Source organism: Mytilus galloprovincialis, chromosome 1 (genome assembly GCF_965363235.1).
Source record: "Mytilus galloprovincialis chromosome 1, xbMytGall1.hap1.1, whole genome shotgun sequence".
Classification (NCBI taxonomy): Eukaryota; Metazoa; Mollusca; class Bivalvia; order Mytilida; family Mytilidae; genus Mytilus; species Mytilus galloprovincialis.
Window position 1 is genome coordinate 26,443,847 of NC_134838.1, and position 21,344 is coordinate 26,465,190.

The 21,344-nt window shown below is 33.0% G+C and overlaps 2 protein-coding genes across 2 annotated transcripts in view; both read right to left on the reverse strand.

Annotated features, from left to right (window-relative positions):
* Positions 1-18,704, reverse strand: part of LOC143070749 (uncharacterized) — a 43,167-nt gene extending 24,463 nt beyond the window's left edge. The window contains exons 1-2 of the mRNA XM_076244917.1: positions 18,134-18,704; positions 1,979-2,148 (exon numbers count right to left, since the gene is read on the reverse strand). Of these exons, the coding sequence (XP_076101032.1) occupies positions 1,979-2,148; positions 18,134-18,635 (672 nt within the window). The 5' untranslated portion in view covers positions 18,636-18,704. The remainder of the gene's footprint in view (positions 1-1,978; positions 2,149-18,133) is intronic.
* LOC143058545 (uncharacterized) lies at positions 13,042-16,103 on the reverse strand. The gene is made up of 3 exons (XM_076232064.1): positions 15,971-16,103; positions 13,943-14,232; positions 13,042-13,197 (listed from the first exon to the last, which is right to left on the reverse strand). Exons 1-3 carry the CDS (start codon positions 16,101-16,103, stop codon positions 13,042-13,044), a joined length of 579 nt encoding a protein of 192 aa, XP_076088179.1.
* Positions 18,705-21,344: the final 2,640 nt, after the last annotated feature.

Sequence of the window (21,344 nt, forward strand, 5' to 3'; positions counted from 1 at the left end):
AGTTATTTGAATCTGAGCTGGCAAAATAGCATATTATTTATTATTATCGTGCGTGTGGTCTTTAGTAGAGTACTGGCAGTTACTGACAGTTGGTTCCATGCCAACTAAGAACTAATAAAGAAACTCATGCATCTAAGATTTAAATATTGAAATTTTGAATATAGTATTGCTAGTTTGATACGCTGTATGAAGATTATCAAATGTAACCTCGCTGAAACTATAGCAAAGGTCAAATGACAAGCCACCAAATCAACACAAGACAAAAATACAAACTAAGAAACACGAGTGTATTGGGTTGTTATCCTAATCATGTTAATAGAGGAAAGATATCGATGGTTATTTATAAGCAATGTTTCAAACGACAAAACAAAAAAATCCCAACACAACACTACACAGAAAACAGGGAAATATCATGTTCTCCGAAACTTATGGAATCAGAAGGTAAACATGAGATGCAAAACTAACTGGGCACATCAGTCTAACATCGAACCAAAACCCTTCTTTGTTATGAAAGGTACCAGGCTTATAATACAATACGCCAGACGAGCGTTTCTTTTACATAAGAATCATCAGTGACGCTCAGATCAACATAGTTATTAAGCAAAAACAAGTACGAAGTTGAAGAGCATTTAGGACCCGAAATTCCTAAAAGTTGTGCCAAATACGGCTAGGGTAATCTATACCTTGGAGTGTATTTAACTGAATGTGATTTTCCTACAAAAATAATACCGCCATTGTTTCTCCTAATTTGTCTTAGCTAGAATTGTGCAAAATATATCTTTGTTTCAAAAAAAGAAACGCATAGCACGTGTAACATTTTATCCTTTTTTAGTACTGCACACATAAAAGTTAACATAACTTGGCATTGCATATAAAGTAATAACCATCGTGGTGAGTTAACCAATTATGTCTACAATATTATTCTGTTTACATGCTTTAGTAACCTCATAAGCCCGATTTTCAAAAAAATCTATTATTGTCACACTAAAGAACAAAATTTGTGCTTTGAAACGGCCGAAATATATGTTCATGGCTCAAATCATTTTTTTTTCAATGAAATTTAGGGTAAACTTCCTCAAATTTAAATGAATATATTTGTTGGATACTTTAACATATGAAACCGGATGTACCGTTCGATGATTTGGAAGTATATAATTATCTATCTCTAAAAACTGGTTATTCGAAGCATTACTGTCAAGTTTTGTCATACTCAGATCAATAACGAAGAATAATGAAAAACGACGTCTACAACGATTTGGGCAAATTTTCTTCCGTTAAATCCAAATAACGCTGCATTGTGATAGAATACAGTGTGAATAAATTCAACAATAAATTATGAAATACTCATTTCACCTGCATACAAACGGTTGAATATTACACACCATATGACTATAAGATGATAAACACCACTTAAGTACCCCTTTTGTCTTCATTAAAAGGTCCGTTTAAACTTCTTTTTCTATACTTCTTTTCCCCCAAAATTGTATTTGTTATGCTAACAATTCTCAATTTGTGGATAACTCTTACATATATATATCTAAAATATGTAAAATATGTAATGATAGATGAGTTATCGAAGTATTCAAGCTAAATGAACAACCCGTTTACAAGTCTAACGGCTCAATGCATGTTAAAATAAGTTCACATGCAAAATGTAGGTTCACGCCTCGATCGATAGTGGAACATAAAATAGTTCCCTTTTAAATAAATAGATTGTTGTTACTGCTTCACAAATATTTTATTTTCATATTACTGTATATTTCAGTATATTAGATATTCTGAAAGCAAAACCGCTATAAAAAAAAAGGTGTGCAGCTTAAACTACACTTGAAATACATAATCTTTATTATTTTTTTCTTCTGAAATTGGACTTATAAATTACAAAGCAAAGGTTTAATTGTTTCTTTATATCTCTCTTTTTCAAGATAAATATTTTAATAATCAAATGACAGATGACCTGAACTCTACAAATAATTACCTTCAGAAATTTTGAGTATTCTGAAAATTTATCGTGTACGATGATCTCGTCAAAATCTATGATGGCTACAAACGCAAATCCTTGTAAAAATTCTTTGCATGAATAAACTGCCACTTGTTCATCGTGTGTACTTTGGTGGAAATGCCATTGTTGCGGTGTAAATCCTCTGTCTAAAAAACACACAAAATCGAACCATCAATAATGTCATTGATTTCCGTCATGCAGTTAAAAAAAAATTCAATGTTCATTAATCATGTTTACAATATATCATTTTGTGATGACTGATTAGTGTTGAATATACCATACCTAATATCATATGCCAATCTAAGGAGAGCATATCATTGATAGAAAAACTGTAATATTTTTATGAAGAAATGACATAGCAATGTGGTGCTTACTGATTAAATCGCGTAGCATATAATTTAAAAGTATGCACCACATTTTTGAGGTTAATATGAATAGACAAGCATATACCAGACAATTCTTATAATTCAATTCAAAATTACATGTTTTAAGGAGTAAATCATGAAAAAGTTGATGGCGGTATTAAAAGACAAAAACACTTTCATCCAAACAACCGAAGTGTTACATAACCATAAGTCCTGCTTGCTTTACTTTAGTGACTTCCACTGATCACTTCCCCCTCTCCTGAATATCTCTGATTTGACCCATGTACAGCCAGAAGGAAATTATTACTCTACAATAACTTGGATACTTTTCAAAAATTAAAATCATGTACTACACAATGTACATATTTTCGACTTTTTAAAGACACCCTTATCTAGTGAATTAATTCCTGTCGAGTCTACTTGTAAAGTTATTGAAAAAAAGGAAAAAAGAACACATGTAAATATGTTCATCAGTTTAGCAGATTTTACTAGTCATTAAACAGGAAAAACTTATTATACAAAATCGTTTGAGCCTTTCACTGTTCCACGGACATGGAATTAAATGTACTTTGTGTGTGCTACTTTATGTTGGTGAAACTCGACAAACTTTGCCAGTCTGAATCTGATCATAAAGATCCACAATTCAGTGTTATATATAGCCATTTTCTATAAAGAAACCATGATCCTCCTTTATCTATAAAAAAATCATCATCGAGCAAATTTATCGCCACACTATTTACCCTATAACAAGTTCTTTCAAAAAAGATTGACGTTAACGATTAATTGTTCGAGAACAATTTAAAGGTCTTTCCTTCCGTCATTTTTAGTATGTACTGTCAAATACGTGACGTGCCAGCAAACTGGTGTTTTCCCTTGAATGTCGAAACTTAGTAATATGTCTATATTAAATAACGTTACACTTTTCTACACAATAGGTCCAAATCTGTTTACATTTCACGAGGACATTTTTGACCCAAAGACGTGAAGCTCCTGTTTGATTGATATTTTTATAATCATTAATTTTGAGAAAGATCATCCACCTACGTGCACTTCTAATTACATTTGGAATGATTCATTAGAAATCTTCTGAGAATTTTGAGTTTTTTTTTTGAAGGGGCCGACTGAAATTTGTCATTTAGTGCAGACTTTAGAAGCGTCCATATCAACAGCTTTTTAAGCTATTTGCGCTACTTTAATAGTATGATGTTGTGTTTCTACTGATATACATTCTTATAACTAGTATGTCTACTTTGAAAATCTGGCCTTGTTTCTATTCTATTTCCATGTTTGTTTTTATTTGAATTCAAACAGACAAGGTACCTTATCAATGTAATTAATAACTCCTTCATAAATAATCAGAAGTGAAAATGGGGGTATCGTTCAATCACTACAAATGATCAAAAGTCTGAAAAGACCAAGTTGTTTCTAAATTTGCATATTAATCAACTACTCGACGTTCACCAACAGTATGACTGGTGTCTTAATATTTCTTGACAATTTCTAATTTATATTGTAATTTTTAGAAAATTTACTCGACAAATTCTTGACATTCTTTATATGGTCTTAATATTTCTTTGCAAATTCACTACATTTGAATACAGTCTTGAAATTTCTCGACTGGTTCTCAACATTCTTTATTTTTCTCATTATGACTTGTCATATTTTGAACATTTTAAAATGTGTCTTAAATTTACTTGGTAATTCTCATTTTAACAATACTAATGATGACCCAGTCTTTTTTAAGAACATAAAACAAAAACAAAATCCCACCATGGCAATTCATCAGTTGTAGTAGGGGGATATTTGAATATTGCTCAAGATTATGCCATGGACACATTACATTATAGAAGTGACAATAACCCCAAATCAAAACCCAAGATTCATGAGGTTATGCATGAACTAGATTTATTAGATATATGGCGCCAGCAGCACCCTTTTGATACAAAGTACTCGTGGAGGGGTCCAAATCACAAACACAGTCGTTTTGACTACTTCATGATTACCTCTGGTATATAGAAGCATTTGTAATTTCATCAGATAAAGGGGATTAATTTTAGATCGGAGGGTTGTATGTGGCACGTATGTCCGTGTTTAAGTCCTTCTCTTGGAGTTCTTTAATATTTACGAATCCTTTAGCTCTATCAGGTCTTGAAAATGCGGCAAATGTGGTTGAAACGCCAACAATAGTTTTACTATTGTCAAGTTTTTTTTCTGAATTTCTGCATCAATCAGATTTTTCTGGACAGGAATTTAACGTATTCAGTAGGGAGGGTTGTTATTGTGTTCTTTAAAAAAAGTGTTCAACAACTCTGCTAGTTCCCTTGAATATGCTCTATTAAAAAGGTCAGGTCTACATACAAATAAGACTGTCCAAGGATTCCCTCCTCATATTCTAATCACATGTTTTTTTCGATAAACAATACAGGGTTCCTCTAAGAAACCATATTCAACATAAAAGCTTAACTAATCTCCTACAATTATTCTATCACATAATAATATAATTATGTTTATAAAGAGATAGATTCCTTCTGATAAGAAATTATCAAGTTCATAAAATATATGCTTTTTATAAATTATATGTTTGACTCAAGCCTACCCTAATTTAGATTTTCGGCGGTATTTTTTAAATGATGAACAAAATATTATTATATAGGTCAACCATCATCGAGGACATTCGAGGATTTTTCGGCTCGCAGAACAAACTAAAATTTTAACTACAGTTTTTGCTAAATACAAGGACAAATAATCATGATAATAGCTCCTTTCGTGTCACAATACAATATAGGTCGCCAACTACCGCATGATTTTTAGACAACTATACCACATCAAAAGTTCTATTGATCTTTTCATACCATAGAAGAGTGACATCACTATAGGTTTTGTTGACTTTTAAAGAGACAGGATTAGTTGATGAATATTTTGCAAGTAATGATAATTCATATAACAAACTGAAATGTTCCTTACAGGGGCATAAGCTGTATATATCATGCTTACCGATTTGAGTAAAATTATCATATTTGATTTATTACATACTAAAACACAATAATTCGGTAATAAGATATTTACAATGCATCTATACTATAAATCAGAATTAGGTGTGCATTTAATTTAGAGGCCACCTAATTAGTTATCGTGATGACCTCCGAAGTGTGTCAACGAAAACATAGATAGAGAACTACCTCGTGCAAGTGGATTTGTATGTCCCACCTACGATAGTAGATGGGCAGTATTTTTCTGGTCTGTGGGTCCGTCTGTTCGTCCGTTCGTCTATTCGTCTGTCCCTCCGTTCGTCCGTATGTCCTGCTTCAGGTTAAAGTTTTTGGTCAAGGTAGTTTTTGATGAAGTTGAAATTCAATAAACTTGAAACTTTATACACATGTTCCCAATGATATGATCTTTCTAATCTTAATGAGTGTTAATAGAGTTTTGACCCCGATTCACAATCCACAGAACATAGAAAATAATAGTGCTAGTGGGCATCTGTTTACTATGAACGCATACTAGTTCTATGTCTGTTTGATTTCATATTAAATATTTTTAAAATAACTAAATTATCTTTTTTACCAGTATTAGAATGACTCTTTTTTTTTTGAAATCGAAACAGTCAACGGAATGGTGCACTTTTGTGTCAATGTTGACATTCTTTTCTTTTAATGGCTGAATGCAGCCAATACATGCAACACCAATCTCTAGATAATGGGTTAAACTGAAGTTAACATGAATACGGATTCAATGACTTCGAGTTATTCACTTGCATGTCAATAATTCATCAGCTGCAATGTTTCTTTGCTTATTTTGACAAATTGACCCACAGTTAAAAATAAATGCAAATTATTATTTCATTATTTCATTTTTATTAATGATTGAACTAAACGTAATGTTAGGAAACGTGTGCTGTTTTTCAAAACACGCTTTAATCTTTTTAAAAGTAAAGTTAATATATCTGCTAGGCACTTGATCTGGATTTGGCAGATATTACACCGTTCGAATTGTTTACGACCTTGCAAAACAGAAAGTACAGAAGGCAAGCTTATGGATTATATATTAAACAGCCGTGTGTTCGTGGGTGCATAAAGTTCTTAATTCATACTTCATTTTTTTTTAATTTTCAATCACCTATTGATACTGAATTTAAGTTGAATAAAAAGATGTATTCAAGGGGTGTTTTTTTACCAAAAACAAATAAGGTATCACCAAATAAATTATACACACCCTAGGGTACACGCGACTGTCACACGGAAAATTAGCGCTTAACCTGTAATCACCCAACTAATCAATTGAATGACCATGCCACTACAATTATAAAAAGGGATGTTAGATCAAAATGAAAATCTTTATTTCAATTTAGTGTTTTAGTAGAAAATTGATTTTCTACATCACAATTATGAAGTGAAATAATTTAACATAAAACAAGACGGATAATTTCCCAAAGATTATTTTCTACTCCGGTAATAACAGAAAACTATTTATAAAGGGTCTCTTCAATTATTTCTATATATTTCATTGGTCTTATTAAATGTATCTCAAACAGACATGCATAATTATAAAAAATAAAGATATAAACATTAGTTTTCTTCTATAATTTCTTGAGAAAAAAATCAGGAGGAAGTATAATCTATATTCAGTTTTGATATAGAATTGTGAAATATAACACTCAATTTTGAATACAAATGGGAACAAATTCTTTGTCCCAAACAAACTAAAAAACAAGGTCTCCCCCTTTATACCCACACACGCAAAAGAGTAATGGTGAGATACACGGTCAAATTTAAAAACACCCATTTATGTAAAGCAAATTTGACTAGCAGTTTTTCGACCGTCAAAAATCTCAAATAATGTTTGTCAGTAACTCCGACATATACACTAAGTAAATATAAATTAGTATTTATTTAAAAAAAATAAATCAAAATTAAACTACATGGGTGTCATTCAGGGTGTTTTAACTGTGCAGAATGCGTCTATACACAATTCAGGCGAAAGTTATACTGGGATAGTGTCAAGACATATTTAGGACCGTCACGAATGTGTCAAGATATATTCATAGAGCTTTAAGAATGTCAAGAATGTGTCAATACATATTCAGTCATTATTCAGAATGTCAAGAATATGTCAAGATTCATCGAGACAAATTTAAGACTATCAAGAATTGGTCGAGTCCAATCAAGACTATTATCAGATGATATAAAAAGGGTCTCAAATATTTAGACAATTTTTATCCTGTCAAGACACTTGACAAGCAAAATCAAGAAATTTACTAGACACATTCATACTATGTTAAGACCGTCAATAATGTGTCAAGATATATTCATAAAGCTTTAAGACTCAGGAATGTGTCAATACATATTCATTCATTATTCAGAATGTCAAGAATATGTCAAGTTTTATCTAGACAAATTTAAGACTATCAAGAATTGGTCGAGTCCAATCAAGACTATTATCAGATGATATAAAAAGGGTCTAAAATTTTTTAGACAATTTTTATCCCGTCAAGACACTTGTCAAGAAAAATCAAGAAATTTATTAGACAAATTCATACTATGTTAAGATTTTTCAAAAATAATTCAGACAAAGAAAGAATGAAGAGTAAAAATTCATGCAAATTCAGAAAACAATAGGTCTTTTCAGACTTTTTAACTTTTGTAGTGTACCCCTTTACAACGGGATCAAGCGCCAGCGGGGTACTGACACCTGCGTCATCAACCTGCAGTAATAAATTCATATGCATATATTATTGGAATCTTTCGTCCATAAAAAAATTAAATATTTCAACCTTGAAACTAAAAAAGTTTGCACATAGTTCAAGATATTAAACATTTGAAATTGTAACAAGTACAAAAGAACGTTCTTTAATAACGTTTGCAAGGTATTTTTTCACTATCTCATCTAAACTATTACCTAAGTCTGGATAATTCAAGTAACCCAGATCACCTATCATGAACAGTATTTATGGTTAGGGTGGCATCTATGAAAAATAGATACCCATTTTTAATCTATCGAAACATGTTTATATATCAGTACTTTTTCTATTTCTAGTAGCCGATACAGAAGGACAATAAACATAACGTGAAAGATATTCTCAGTCGCCTTTTAGGAACATAACTGTCACTCATTGTTTGTTATAAGACTCTGTCGTTGGAACGTTGCATTTATAAACAGACACGTCGTTTTTTTAGCAAAACATTTTAGCCTTGTTTAGCGGAAGTGGTCAACGTTTGATAGATACAACTGCTTTTTTCCACACAAAAAATGGAACAAGCTTAACTTCACTTTCTTAAATTATTTGATAGTTGAGTATTGGTCGTTTCATTACTATAAAGTTTATTAAAGATTTCAACGTTTGTGTTTTCTATTGCGTGATGGTCAAGATCCGCAGTCAGAAGATATTTTCTATATATTTCCATTCATTAAATGTAACCGGTATAATTTCATTCAGGATAATGTTGGACAATTATCTGACAGATTGTTTAATCTAGTGTAGTATGCAGTTCTTTGTATATCCACAAATCTATTTTTTGACTCCCAGCAAAATTCAGCTTTTAGCACACATTTAGGAATATTCATTTTTGTGTTTAGAATGAATTTGTCCACTTTATATTGAACATTTCTAGTAATTCGATACATCTCTAGGATGACGGGAACCATACTGAACACCAATGCGTAAGTGATGGTCGAATGGCCGATATTCACAGATAATGACCAAAATTTATACGATTAAAATCCAAATGTTTACCTTAAATACAAATTACATGATTTATTTCTCGGTGAAAATTTTCTTTCAGGTACTGCTCTAAATGGTATACAGATGTACAGGATCTTGAAAAATAAACGCCTAAATATTTATGTTCATTAACTTCTTCGATCAGAACACTCCCTATATACCATTTTTTTTTATCTAAGTCTTTCTTTTTACCTGTTACCAGAAGTTTAGATTTTGATGAACTTAATGTTAAGTTCTATATTGAGATAAATTTATGAGCTATGACGTTTCAAAGAATATGTAGCTCATCTTCCATATTTCCTAACAGGACAATGGCATCGGTGAAATGAAGACAGTTAATTCACTCATAAATGATGCCTATACCCAAATTTGCCTCCTTCAGCATCATTGTTTACGACCGAATTCTTGATCGAACCAATCAGAATTACCAAAAAGTACATTATTGCTAACATTCTTATATAGTGCCCGTATAATCGTCCATCATTTACCCTGGATATCCTATTTCTATAGAAGATAGAACAGTCCAGCCTGCCAAGCTTTATTGAAAGCCGACGAAAGATCAAGGAAGGCAAAACAAGTATTTTGCTTCCTATACGTTTTCATCGAACACATTCCATTAAGTGTAAAATTGTGATCCTCCACCCTCCTGTCTTTTCGGAAAGCACTTTGAATTTCCCCAATTATCCCTTTATCTTCAATATTACCCGGAAGATTACATTCAATGAACTTACATTATACATTATATATACATTTGATGTGAGAGTTACTATAGTTGCTAAGAGAGGGTGTAGACCCACCTCAGTGTAAGGGTATAATGATTCCTTTAAATGTATGTCATTCATCTGGGGCCGTTTGTTCAACTTGTCGTTAGCACTAACGCTCCGTTAAATTTTGCTAACGTATCGTTAAAATTTAACGTTTCGTTAATCCTGTTGTTCATCTCATAGTTAGTTTTAACTCTCCGTTATAATGTTCTTAACTTGAGTGAAATTTAGCGATGGTAGGTAGCAGCGTTAAACCATTTAACCAAGGTATAATTAGAAAATGGCTGCTTTGTTAATGCCACCACTAAGACATAGAAAGGACAGAGTTTTTAGAGGAACTATTTCACATTTAACAAATTTAATTGATAATGAACTTAGAAGGAGGTATAGATTTGACAAGGACTCAATTGCTTACCTTTGTAATCTTCTACAAGACAGACTCAGAAGGCCAACTAATAAAGCAACAGCACTGACCGTTGAACAGCAAGTATGCATTGCAAGTGCGTTTCTATGCATCCGGCTCATTCTTGCAAGTTATCGGAGATACATTGGGGTATTACAAAGGAACAGTTTCTCGTGTTGTAAGTGATGTGACAGATGCATTGATTGACATTATGGACGATTTTGTGACTTGGCCTACAGATATGGATTCGATCAACAGGATAAAATGTGGGTTTTACAGGCAAAGTTACTTTCCGAATGTTTTGGGGTGCATTGACTGCACACATGTGAGAATACAGACACCATCAGATGATGAACCATCCTATGTAAACAGAAAGGGGTACCACAGCATAAATGTGCAAGCTGTCAATGATTTTGAAGGTATTTTAATCTGTATTTTGCCATTCCCGATTTCGTCGTTGTTGATATTTTAAAATTGTTCTCTCCCTTTAAAATTACCTTGACACTAACTGGGTCCTTCTGTTTCGACCCAAATTTCGGAGGTTTGATAATCGAACTTCGATTAATTTGAGTCCGGTCTTTATAACACTTGAAAAAGATTAATGGTTTCGATTTTATTCATCGTGTCAACACAGAATGGTAAAAACATAAACTACTCTTCAATATGTGGGACGTTTGTCGCAGTGCAACATTGTATGTTTGCTTTATACGACAAAGAACTTCAAATCACGGTACAAAGCGGCATAACTCTAGTTAAATTAATATGACTTGTCTATGATACCGTGTGATTTGCATTTATTTCTTTTACTCTTTGTGATTTCAAATTCTCTATTTTAAGCATATAGTAATAGCTATCTATGTTTGTTTATATTCGAATTTTCTTGTTTTAAAAATGTCAGTAATGAAGTTTGTTAAGGAATAACTGTGTAGTACTTTGTGTGACTTCTTTTTTAGCAGGTGCGTTAATGTACTTGCATAATTGAAGAATCTGCAATTTTTTTTTAATTGTCTTTTTTTTTAAACACTATTTTCATATTTACAGGCAGGTTTACCAATATATTTGCAAACTGGCAAGGCTCCACTCACGACTCCCACATATTCAACACATCAACTTTGTCTAATAACCTCCAGACAAATCACAAGGGATTGATAGATGGTGTTATTCTTGGGGACAGTGGATATGCTTGTCGCCCTTACCTGCTTACTCCATATGCCAATCCAACAGAGAGACACCAGCAAAGGTTCAACGGATGCCATGTCAGTACTAGATCCGTTATAGAGAGGACTTTTGGTATTTTGAAAAGACGGTTTCATGTCCTCCATTCTGAGGTATATTTATATTAAATACAGATTTGACATTGCAATTCATACACAAATAAAAAAAAATCCATGAAATGGTCACACCTAAATGGCTGAGAGATGTTTGTTAAACGTCCGCGAGACAGCAACTCGAATATATAAATTTGGAGAAAAAAAACCGCCTTAATCAACAAAAGGATGTCCTTAAGTATCTTTGTCAAGTGTTGTAAATTTGTCTTCAATTTAGAATTTTGAATATGCATTTGGTATCACCGCCATCAATTTTCTAGAACAGTTATCTAAGTGCAAAAAATGAACTATAATGTCAAAACATTGAATGAAGGTATTTTAAATTACTATTGCATATTATCTATATATCAAGACATATAAAATAGGATATATATTTCTGCATGCATGACACCTTTTCATTTACTATTAATTGCTCTACATAACTCGAAACTTAAATGAGAATATACTTTTTCATATATAAGATAAGAATGAATCCAGACAAAGTCTGCAGAATTGTTGGTGCCTGTGCAGTGTTGCATAACATTGCCTTGTCCAGAAATGAACCGTTGGTGAATGACGACGGTGCTGGTGTTAGACTTGATCAGCCCGTGCAAGTTTGGGCCTTTCTGGGAGTGCAAGATGGAAGAAACACGAGAGAACACGTTGCCAGAGTATTTTTTAACCACTGAAATACATATTTTTAACACTTTAATATGCTTTCTTACTTTTTCATAGACACATGATCCTAACTAATTGAAAACAAGTTTTAATACACTATGGTCTTAATGGAAACAATGTTTTATTTTGTTGATGTTCAAAATAGGGAGACCTGGGGTGTCTGCCAGTGAAACAACTATTCACCAAAGTACAAAATACTTTGATTTAAGCAACGTCTGGTTACCATATATATGGCCATCAACAACGACGGTTTATTTTCTCCGTGATTCGATATTGAAATGATTTAATAAGATTGAAACTTTATTCGATAAGTGTTTAAGTTTTAAAGTAAAAGATTCAATTATTGCTCATGAAGTCAAACAATTTACACTAGTGACACAGACTTTGGATGCTTTTCATATCTCAGATCAATTACAGTTTCTATTTTCTTTTTGTCAGAACTATTTGGTTCCCATTTTACACATCACTTCATTTACAAACTTATTCGATATTAACACGATGGACATTGACACAATCCACATCCACAACCATTACAAACTCCTCTAAGAAAAGAAATTGGCAACCGTTATCCCTACCAAGTTCAACATGATATAAAAACAGGTGCTTGATTCTGTTCTGTGTTGTTTAATAATTTCCGGAAGTTTTATTGATAACTGTTACATCTAGCTCATTGAGGTTAACAGTTAAGACCTCCTTTAATTCAATCAAATATATAATTATGTGAAATATATAATCATTTTTTTTCTTTTGAAAATAACATTAAATCAATATAACATGTATAACATGAGAACATAACAAATTAAGTTAATATAAGTTAGTAGAACCAAGTGCCTCAAGACACTGTGATAACGACATTGGCTGGTACTCCTTTGACTTGATTCTTTCTAGCAGTTCGATCTGTAAGTCAAGCTTTTTCATTTCCTTCTTCTGCTTTTCAATCTCACCTCTAAAATACACAACCTGTTGAACAAAACAAAAACGTTAATGATATGAATTTATCAACAATTGTACATGACTAATTTGTAAAAAGATTACAAGCTCCTGTACAGCTGAATGAATACAATGCATTTCAAGAAAATCGATCAGCATAGAAAAATGATATAAATAAATGTGGGATATAGCAACCCAATGACAAAAAATTTCGAAACTTCATTTAGAGGAAAGGGCCAAATAATAAAACAATATAAAACATTATAAAAAGAAAGGTCGTATTTTGCAATAAAGGTAATCATTGGTAATGGACTTTTTGAATGTTTGCTTGGACGCCATTTAAGAGAACATTACTTTGTCTGTGTCAGTTAAAAAGAGTTACTAAAAAGGATACACAGCATTCATGTGTCAACATCCAGCAACATCTGACTAATTTGAAAGTGTTCACATGTCATAGCTCATCTGCTGACCAAATCTGAATTTGTTCGGTTTATGAGGAGGAGCGGACAAACAGGGTGAATGTAAGTCTTCAATCCCAGTGTGACACTCTGTGGGAGTGCACTAAATTGTATATGTATAAACAGTATATAAATCGGAAAATTGTCCTGAATATGCATGAAACATTTGTCCCTGGATGTTAAGGAAAACATAATTTAACAATCAATTTGTAATATTACTACCAGTACATATATTAAAAAAGAGCTGTACATGTATTGCCAACAATGTATGGGGGACACATTATACTACCGGACATAGTTAACTGTTATATATTCACCTGAAGCTCATGAACATCTCCTGCTGTTGCTTTTCTCTTCTTTGTGGCTGTATCAGCTGTAGGGACAGCATGGGATTCTTTGTTGAGCACAGGTCTAGTTGGGTTTACCACAATTGGTACCCTCCGGTTACCAATGAAGCCTGAAAGAACTGATGGTGACTGAGGTGAAGGAGGTGTTGGAGGTTGCAGTGAGGAGGCAGATTGGCAATCAAGAGCTGATTCAAATAAATCCTGGCACCCTGTACAAGTCATTTCAGAATCTTCTGACAATCTAGCCTCAGTTGCACCAGCTAAAACAAAGACAAAAATAGCTATTAAATCTAATGTCGTAAACCAATTAATATGCAAAAGTTTAAGTTTCAAAAATTCGATAGGGGTTTAAACATTTTTAAATTTAGATCACAGTTACGTTATTGAGTAGATCCCCCTTTTTTGTTGGTGTCCAATGTTCTTTCATATTTTCCATTTTTTTAAAACTTTTCATAATACATAGTCATAGAGGTAAACATTCATGTTGATTCCCTTAAAAACATCTTGCAAAAAAGTGTTAATTAGGACGAAGTTAGTATAGTGTGTTTTTTTGAAAGTTTTCATAGCCAGAAATTAGTAACGCTTTTGCTAATTAATATTCATAATATGTAAATGAGAATTGTACCACAAGATAATAGTTTGAACTGGACTGGCTTGATATCAATAAAATCTTTAAAACACGGATATTTTAAGTTGCCCGTCACAGAGTCCTTGATTATAATCACTCTGGTATTTCCGTAAAGTTGTCAGGTCAAACGAATTCAAAACAATGAACGCGAATTTAGTCAATTGTTCGTGTTTTCGTGAGTTAATTCTTCTTGAAATAGGGCCATTTTCACTTTACGTGGGAACCTAGAGTTTAACGACTACATTCAAGTTTTAAATTTCACCCCGGCAACGTGTTTTTCTAATGACCTTGTTAGCCAATTGTCGACACGAAGTTTGCAAATTTGACGTTTCAGCCATTTTAGCCTGTATTTTATACTGCAATGTTAAAAGCCTCTCGCTTCGATTTTTAAAATAGCTCAGGCACCTGGATTTTTGCAACAACAGTCATTATGTTTCGTTTCAATGGTGTATATTGTTGTGTATATTTATTTTCTGCCCCGGCAACCAGTCTATCACTTAAATAAAAGTTAAAAGAGATATTTTTTTCAAAATTCCCTATCATTTCAATATAATTTCCGTGACCCGTATCCGATTTCTTTAGTATAATATGCAAATAAGCAAAGTGGCGTTGATTTCTGGATATGTAAAATTCTAGCAGGACAGGATATAGGGACGAATATTTGTATGGTACGATCTTCATTCGGGCCGAGATTACTTAGTTTAATAGAGCGCCAACAATAAATTGAGGAGAGCACCTGTTCAGAATTCTCGCATATCAGCATGGGACAGTGATGTAGATTCACAAGAAATGATAGGGTTAAAACCTTTTCTTTATTCGCATATTGACAGGGAAAACGCAAAAACGATTGAATAACATTTCAAGTAGGTATAATTATATTTCCTAACATGCGGAATTTGTAATGTTTACATTGTCACTGATTGTGAGGGCAAGGTCAATATTTAGTTCATTTAAGTGCATAAACATCGAAGGCGATGCAGACGATTTGATCATTTAAGAAATAAATAATGGTTAAATACCTTTCAAAAATATGAAGAACTATGAAAATATCCTTGTTTAGAAAGTATTTCGGTGACAATTTAGCACATGAACAAGGAAAAACTTTATTTCAACATTCAACAGTTTTAAACGATAATTTGGGTCCATAGTGATATCGGCGTACATAAATTTGCCTCTACATCAATGTTATTCCTTCAACTAGGGCATATTAATAACACAACTTTATAGAAATTTCCAGAGAAAGATGTACAGAAACTTTAAATTGATAAGACAAAATATTACATACCAATGATGCAGCTTTCTACACCTCCTATGCCCTTGAAGGAAGCAGAATCCTTACACAGGTCTATAAGTTCTGTTAACTGCCACACTCACTGGTTTAGCCGTTTTTCCATGGTCTCTCTTCTTTACTGGAAAGATCTTCTTTGCCTCTTTCTTGGTGTTGCCCCACTTATCTTTACACTCCTTGGCTGACCTATGGGCAACACCAAGAGAAGACACCATCATGGAAATCCTTCCCCAGACTGCTGTCTTTCTTTTATTGGTCACAGCACTACCAAATTTGTAATTAATGACAGCATAATTCTTTTCCACTTCATCTTGGAGAAAAATTGACTTTTGCTTCCGAGAAATTAGGCTTTCTTTCCCTTATTTTTTTTACACTAGACTGAGTACATGCATTAGCAGAAGGTAAATCGGCCATATTTGTTTATGGAGGAAGTTCAGAAAATCTGAATTATGGGTAACTAAAATAGCCTCTAAACCATAGTTAAGACTAACGACAGGTTAAGATATGTTAACGGTCACGTTAGATAACGCTACCGTTAAATCAACTTGAACAACAGCTTTTTAACCTTTCGTTAACTAACGCCACGTTAAACTTTTTAACGACACGTTAAGGCTAACGCTACCGTTAAGTTAACGACAAGTTGATCAACCGGCCCCGTTTCTATCAATAATTGTTGTAAAAATATGAACAACGGAGGTCAACAAAATGTCCTCACCATATATAAGGAATTCGTTGGGAATGCCATCAGTGCCACAGCTTTTTTTCAGATTTGAGTCTGTGAAATTTTATTTTCGTCGGAGGTAACCGATAGGGTGCAATCTGATATTAATGAATTTACGTCAATATTTTTATAAGGTTTTTAACATCTTTTCAAGTTCACCATTTTTATTCTGAAAGGAACTTATGGAGCTAAAATGTTTAGAAAGGGCATTATTTATCTCATCCGTAGCCGTTAATATTTTATCCGAATCGTGTGGATTTTTAAGCTCTATAGGACCTGTATCGGTTTGTTTCATTTTCAGAAAATTCCAAACCCCTTTCATTCTATTTTTTGTATCTATACATTTATCATTTAACTGTTGGGTTTTAGCTGACCGTTTTTTGTCTTATTTGAACAAAATTGTGTAGTCGTTGTTTTCCAATATTGCTGTCATTTTTTATACCGTTCATCCAGACATAACAAAAATGATTTATTTTTTAGCTATGTAAATTTACACAATAAAAGTAGTCAGTTTTGGTTGATGTGGTCAAATAATATTTTGATAGCCTTTGTCAAGACAGCCTTAAATATCAAACGTACAGATTTTTTTGTGGCTGGTCAATATTTGTAGACATTGTGTTCCAATATTGCTGTCATTTGTATGAGTCAATCCATCCTGACATTAACAAATTAACTGATTTATTATGCAGCTATCTGAATATACATAATAAAGAGCAAATATGGTCAGTTTTGGTTGATGCGGTCAAATAACGGAGGTATACGAGCAATCTGAGTTATCAAAACTATTAAATGTTTGTTACGAGATAATATTTTGAATAAAGTGAGGACATGCTGGCACTCTAAATTGATGCGGAGAGACTCCTGTCAAAATGACTCGTTGGCAAATTAACTAACTGTACAGGTTAGGACTGCACACGTCTTTACAATGTTATATAGTAAATACATTGTATCTCTTGTATATTTATGTTAATTTTAGAAAGACAAACGCGACCATATTTGAAATTTAGATAAATTTACAAATATCAAACAATTGTCATGTTCACAATTGAAAGAACGTGCTAAACTTGTATACATTATATCTTGGATACATGCATAAACGTCAGATAACTTAATTAACTTAGCTACTTTCTGTCGAAATCGTCTGATCACAATGTAACGCATACGCTTATTTTCTATAACATACCAATCATTACATGTAGTTCATAGTAGTAATGTACATTTTCATACAAATTGAATTGAAGAAAAGCCTGAAAACACCCTTATCAGAAACTCTCCTCAATAAGCATGTTATATTGATATATGTAAAACATTAAAATAAAAGAAAACACTATGCATATACATTGTACTTTGATTTTGCCATTCGCAAGCCACAACGCGACAGACTTTCTAGTGTTTATTATTAAAAGTCGTCAATATATAACACAAGATCAATGGTGACTTGATATTTGATCAAGAACGGTACCTTATTCTGATCATTTACAAAACTATGCTCATGTTTCTAGTAAAAAAAATTCAAGTACATACCTAACTTCCCAGGCATTTCCTTTGGAAAAGAAATCAGTTTTGCAATCCCTTCTCTTTCGTAATATCTTAAGACTTCATAAGAATCTTCATTCAAAGACTGTAAAGATATCAGAACCATATCTACACCCATCATTTTCTGGTATTCGAACCACTCAATCAGGTATACAGGATTTATATAATTGTATGCTATTTTTGTACATATTCCGAATCCATTTTCTTTTATCTCTGGATATAACACAGGATGAACACTATAAGAAATGTTACACGATTCCATTTTTCCAGCTAATTGTATATTTACCACTTTAAAACTAGTATGTTTTACAGAACATTGGAACTGTCTGGCTACCATGTAAGCCTTTTTACTGTTATGAAAGAAGGTTTCTTTGACAATAGCATTTTCACGATGAATAGTTGTTTTCTGGTACCCATATATACAACAGTCACAATTGGAATATGTAGACCCGTCTAGGACGTTTAGAACAATACTTTCTATATGAGTCATTTCTGCCTTTGCTTGTGCTACTGCAGAAAATACATGTACAGTTTCAAAACAAGATTCAATTTGCTGAAATGATATAAAATTCGGGAATGAAGCAAATGCAATAGTATTCATGTTTTCGGTTCAATGTGACTTAAGCTTCGGGAAATTTGTACATATTGATTCATTTTAGTCAGTATACAATGTTATTATACCTCAGTGTGTTTTTTCTATATAAAAAATAATGAAATAGTTGTGCTATTTTATTCAACAGACTAATTGCCAGTCAATAGTTTCAAAGATTATTACCCCGGTTAATAGTTTAATAATCATCTTTCCCGTACTTTTTCATACTAATTTTCAATGGACAATAATGATTTCATTGACAATTCTGTTTTGATTTGTGTGTTTGGCAACGTCAAACACTAATATCCTAAACGGTATGATCTGTTTGTGTCGATTGTACTTTCACGTACAAGAAGCAATTTTAAAAGAGAAAGAAAGTCTTCGCGCGCATTTTTTAAAGATCTAAAATATAGTACCGTATTCATAATATGGGTTTGGTCGTCGTATTTTAAAACTGTCCTTGCGTTTGGTGTACACTTTTAGGCAATGTGCTAATTTGGTATAAGAAAAAACTTAATGACTGTGTTGTTCAGTATAATAAAACACGTAATGACTGGTTGAGCGGGTAATAGCAAGTTTGTTGTCCCTTCGCATACCAACTATTGCCCTCGGCTTTGCCTCGAGCAATAATTTGTATATCAGGGACAACAAACTTGCTATTACCCTCACACACAGTCCATAAGTGTATAGTAATAAAAGTATTTAGGGTGAAACATGCTTTATAGATAAAATTAACTTTATTATTACTTTGATTTAGAAATTAAAGCATTTATTCTTGTCAGTGGTTGTCTGCGTGTATATAAATAACAGAAGATTTTTTCTCCTTTTTTGGGGGGTGAGAGTTTGTGTGTGCATGTGTGTGTGTGTGTGTGTAACTGTGTGTGTGTAGGTGTGTATGTTTGGGTGTGGGTGTGTGCGTATGTCAGTCGTGTCAACTGGGGACACACACGTGTAGGAAACCCTTCAATTGGGGACACATATCAAACGGGGACGTCCCCAATTGTCAAAGTGCTGTAAATCGATTTTTTTGCGTCCTTTTCTATCAGAAACAAATTTTCTTACAAAAACAATTTTATAAACATTTGTCCTCAATTCAACTATTTCAACCGGACATAGTTTGTGTGACGGCTTACATGTTGGAAACTCGCAAAGCGCGGACGTGATACACTCGGTCCCCGTTTGCACCATCTTATTCATATCATGTGACCAAGCAGAAAATGGCGACCGATTAACTAGCAGCGAGGTAAAGTTTATTTGTGTTGCACTATTTCATGTATTATGATGGGCGGATCAAGGATTTTAGATTAGGGGAGGGGGGACGCAAAGTTATTTTTTTAGGTACAATTATCGAAATATTGGAATATTCTTTTAGAGAGGGTGCTATGTAGATATCTTGCCTGCCAAGCGTGGCGAGAAATATTTTGTGGTATAAAATTAACACAGGCATAATGTCTCAGAAAAAAATCCTATATTAAGGTATATATAGGGGGGGGGGAAATTTTGAGACAAGTGCCTTTGTAAATTAACGAGAAATAAAAGTTTCAAGCTAAAACCGCATAGATCCACCACTGTCAATCTACAATCACCATAATTTATAACAAGAAATCTGTGAGCTTCTATTCAATGACTCACAGGAGTGGCTCACCTGACCAATATTAGATTTTGAAAACAAATATTTCTTCTTTTGCAAGCGATTTTTAATTGTCTTTTCATAAGAAAAATAATATTATTGTTTTTTGTTGTTTTCTGAGGTCGTGCCAAACTTTTTATATACATTTTTTACTGCAAACCTAACCACTTAAATCAGAATGAGATGCTTACAAAGATATTTTTATTTTAATGGGATCCTTTGTAATATGGAAATACGGGTTGGGGCCTTGACCTGTCAACGAATAGTTGTATATATATTATGATACAAACTAATAAACTAACCTTTTGTTTGAACCAGTATTTCTATCTTTCATTAACATGATTAAGAAAGAATCTTACCTGAACTGTTTTCTTGGCCGTACAATGATGAAATAACCAACCCAACCGCGGGTAGGGCCTTTCGCCTAATTCATTTTACTTTGTGGGAAAGTGAGGTACATATGTTGGGATGTTTTGGAACTTCGATTATCAAAGAAAGTGTTTATAAAATCAGCAACTACACCATGTACACTGTCACAATTGTTTTACTTTAACTGACAAAAGCCTATGATTGTCAAACTCAGTACCGCGTTCGACACCTTTCGTTGAAGTATAATTAATATATTTATAGAACTTATAAATAAATCATAGGTCAGTTTGTTAGTAATCATGTTGATTCTGTTAAACTTACTGTTTTATATAATTCTTTGAATGTTAACAGATGTAATGCGACAACATTAATTTTTCGTCATCTGTTCAGATACTTTATTGAGCTGAGGACAACCAATGCTTTGCAAATTTTATAGGGGCGCACGCCCGCTAAGCCCCCGCCCGCAAAGCCCTCGCCTTAATCTGCCCCTGATTATCCATCTATGATGTCTTTTCTTTTCAACGATTTACACGTTACGTAAAATGCCTCATATGGAGAACAGGTCCAGGAACAGATTCATACCGTCAGTTTCCATTTAACGTAATAAT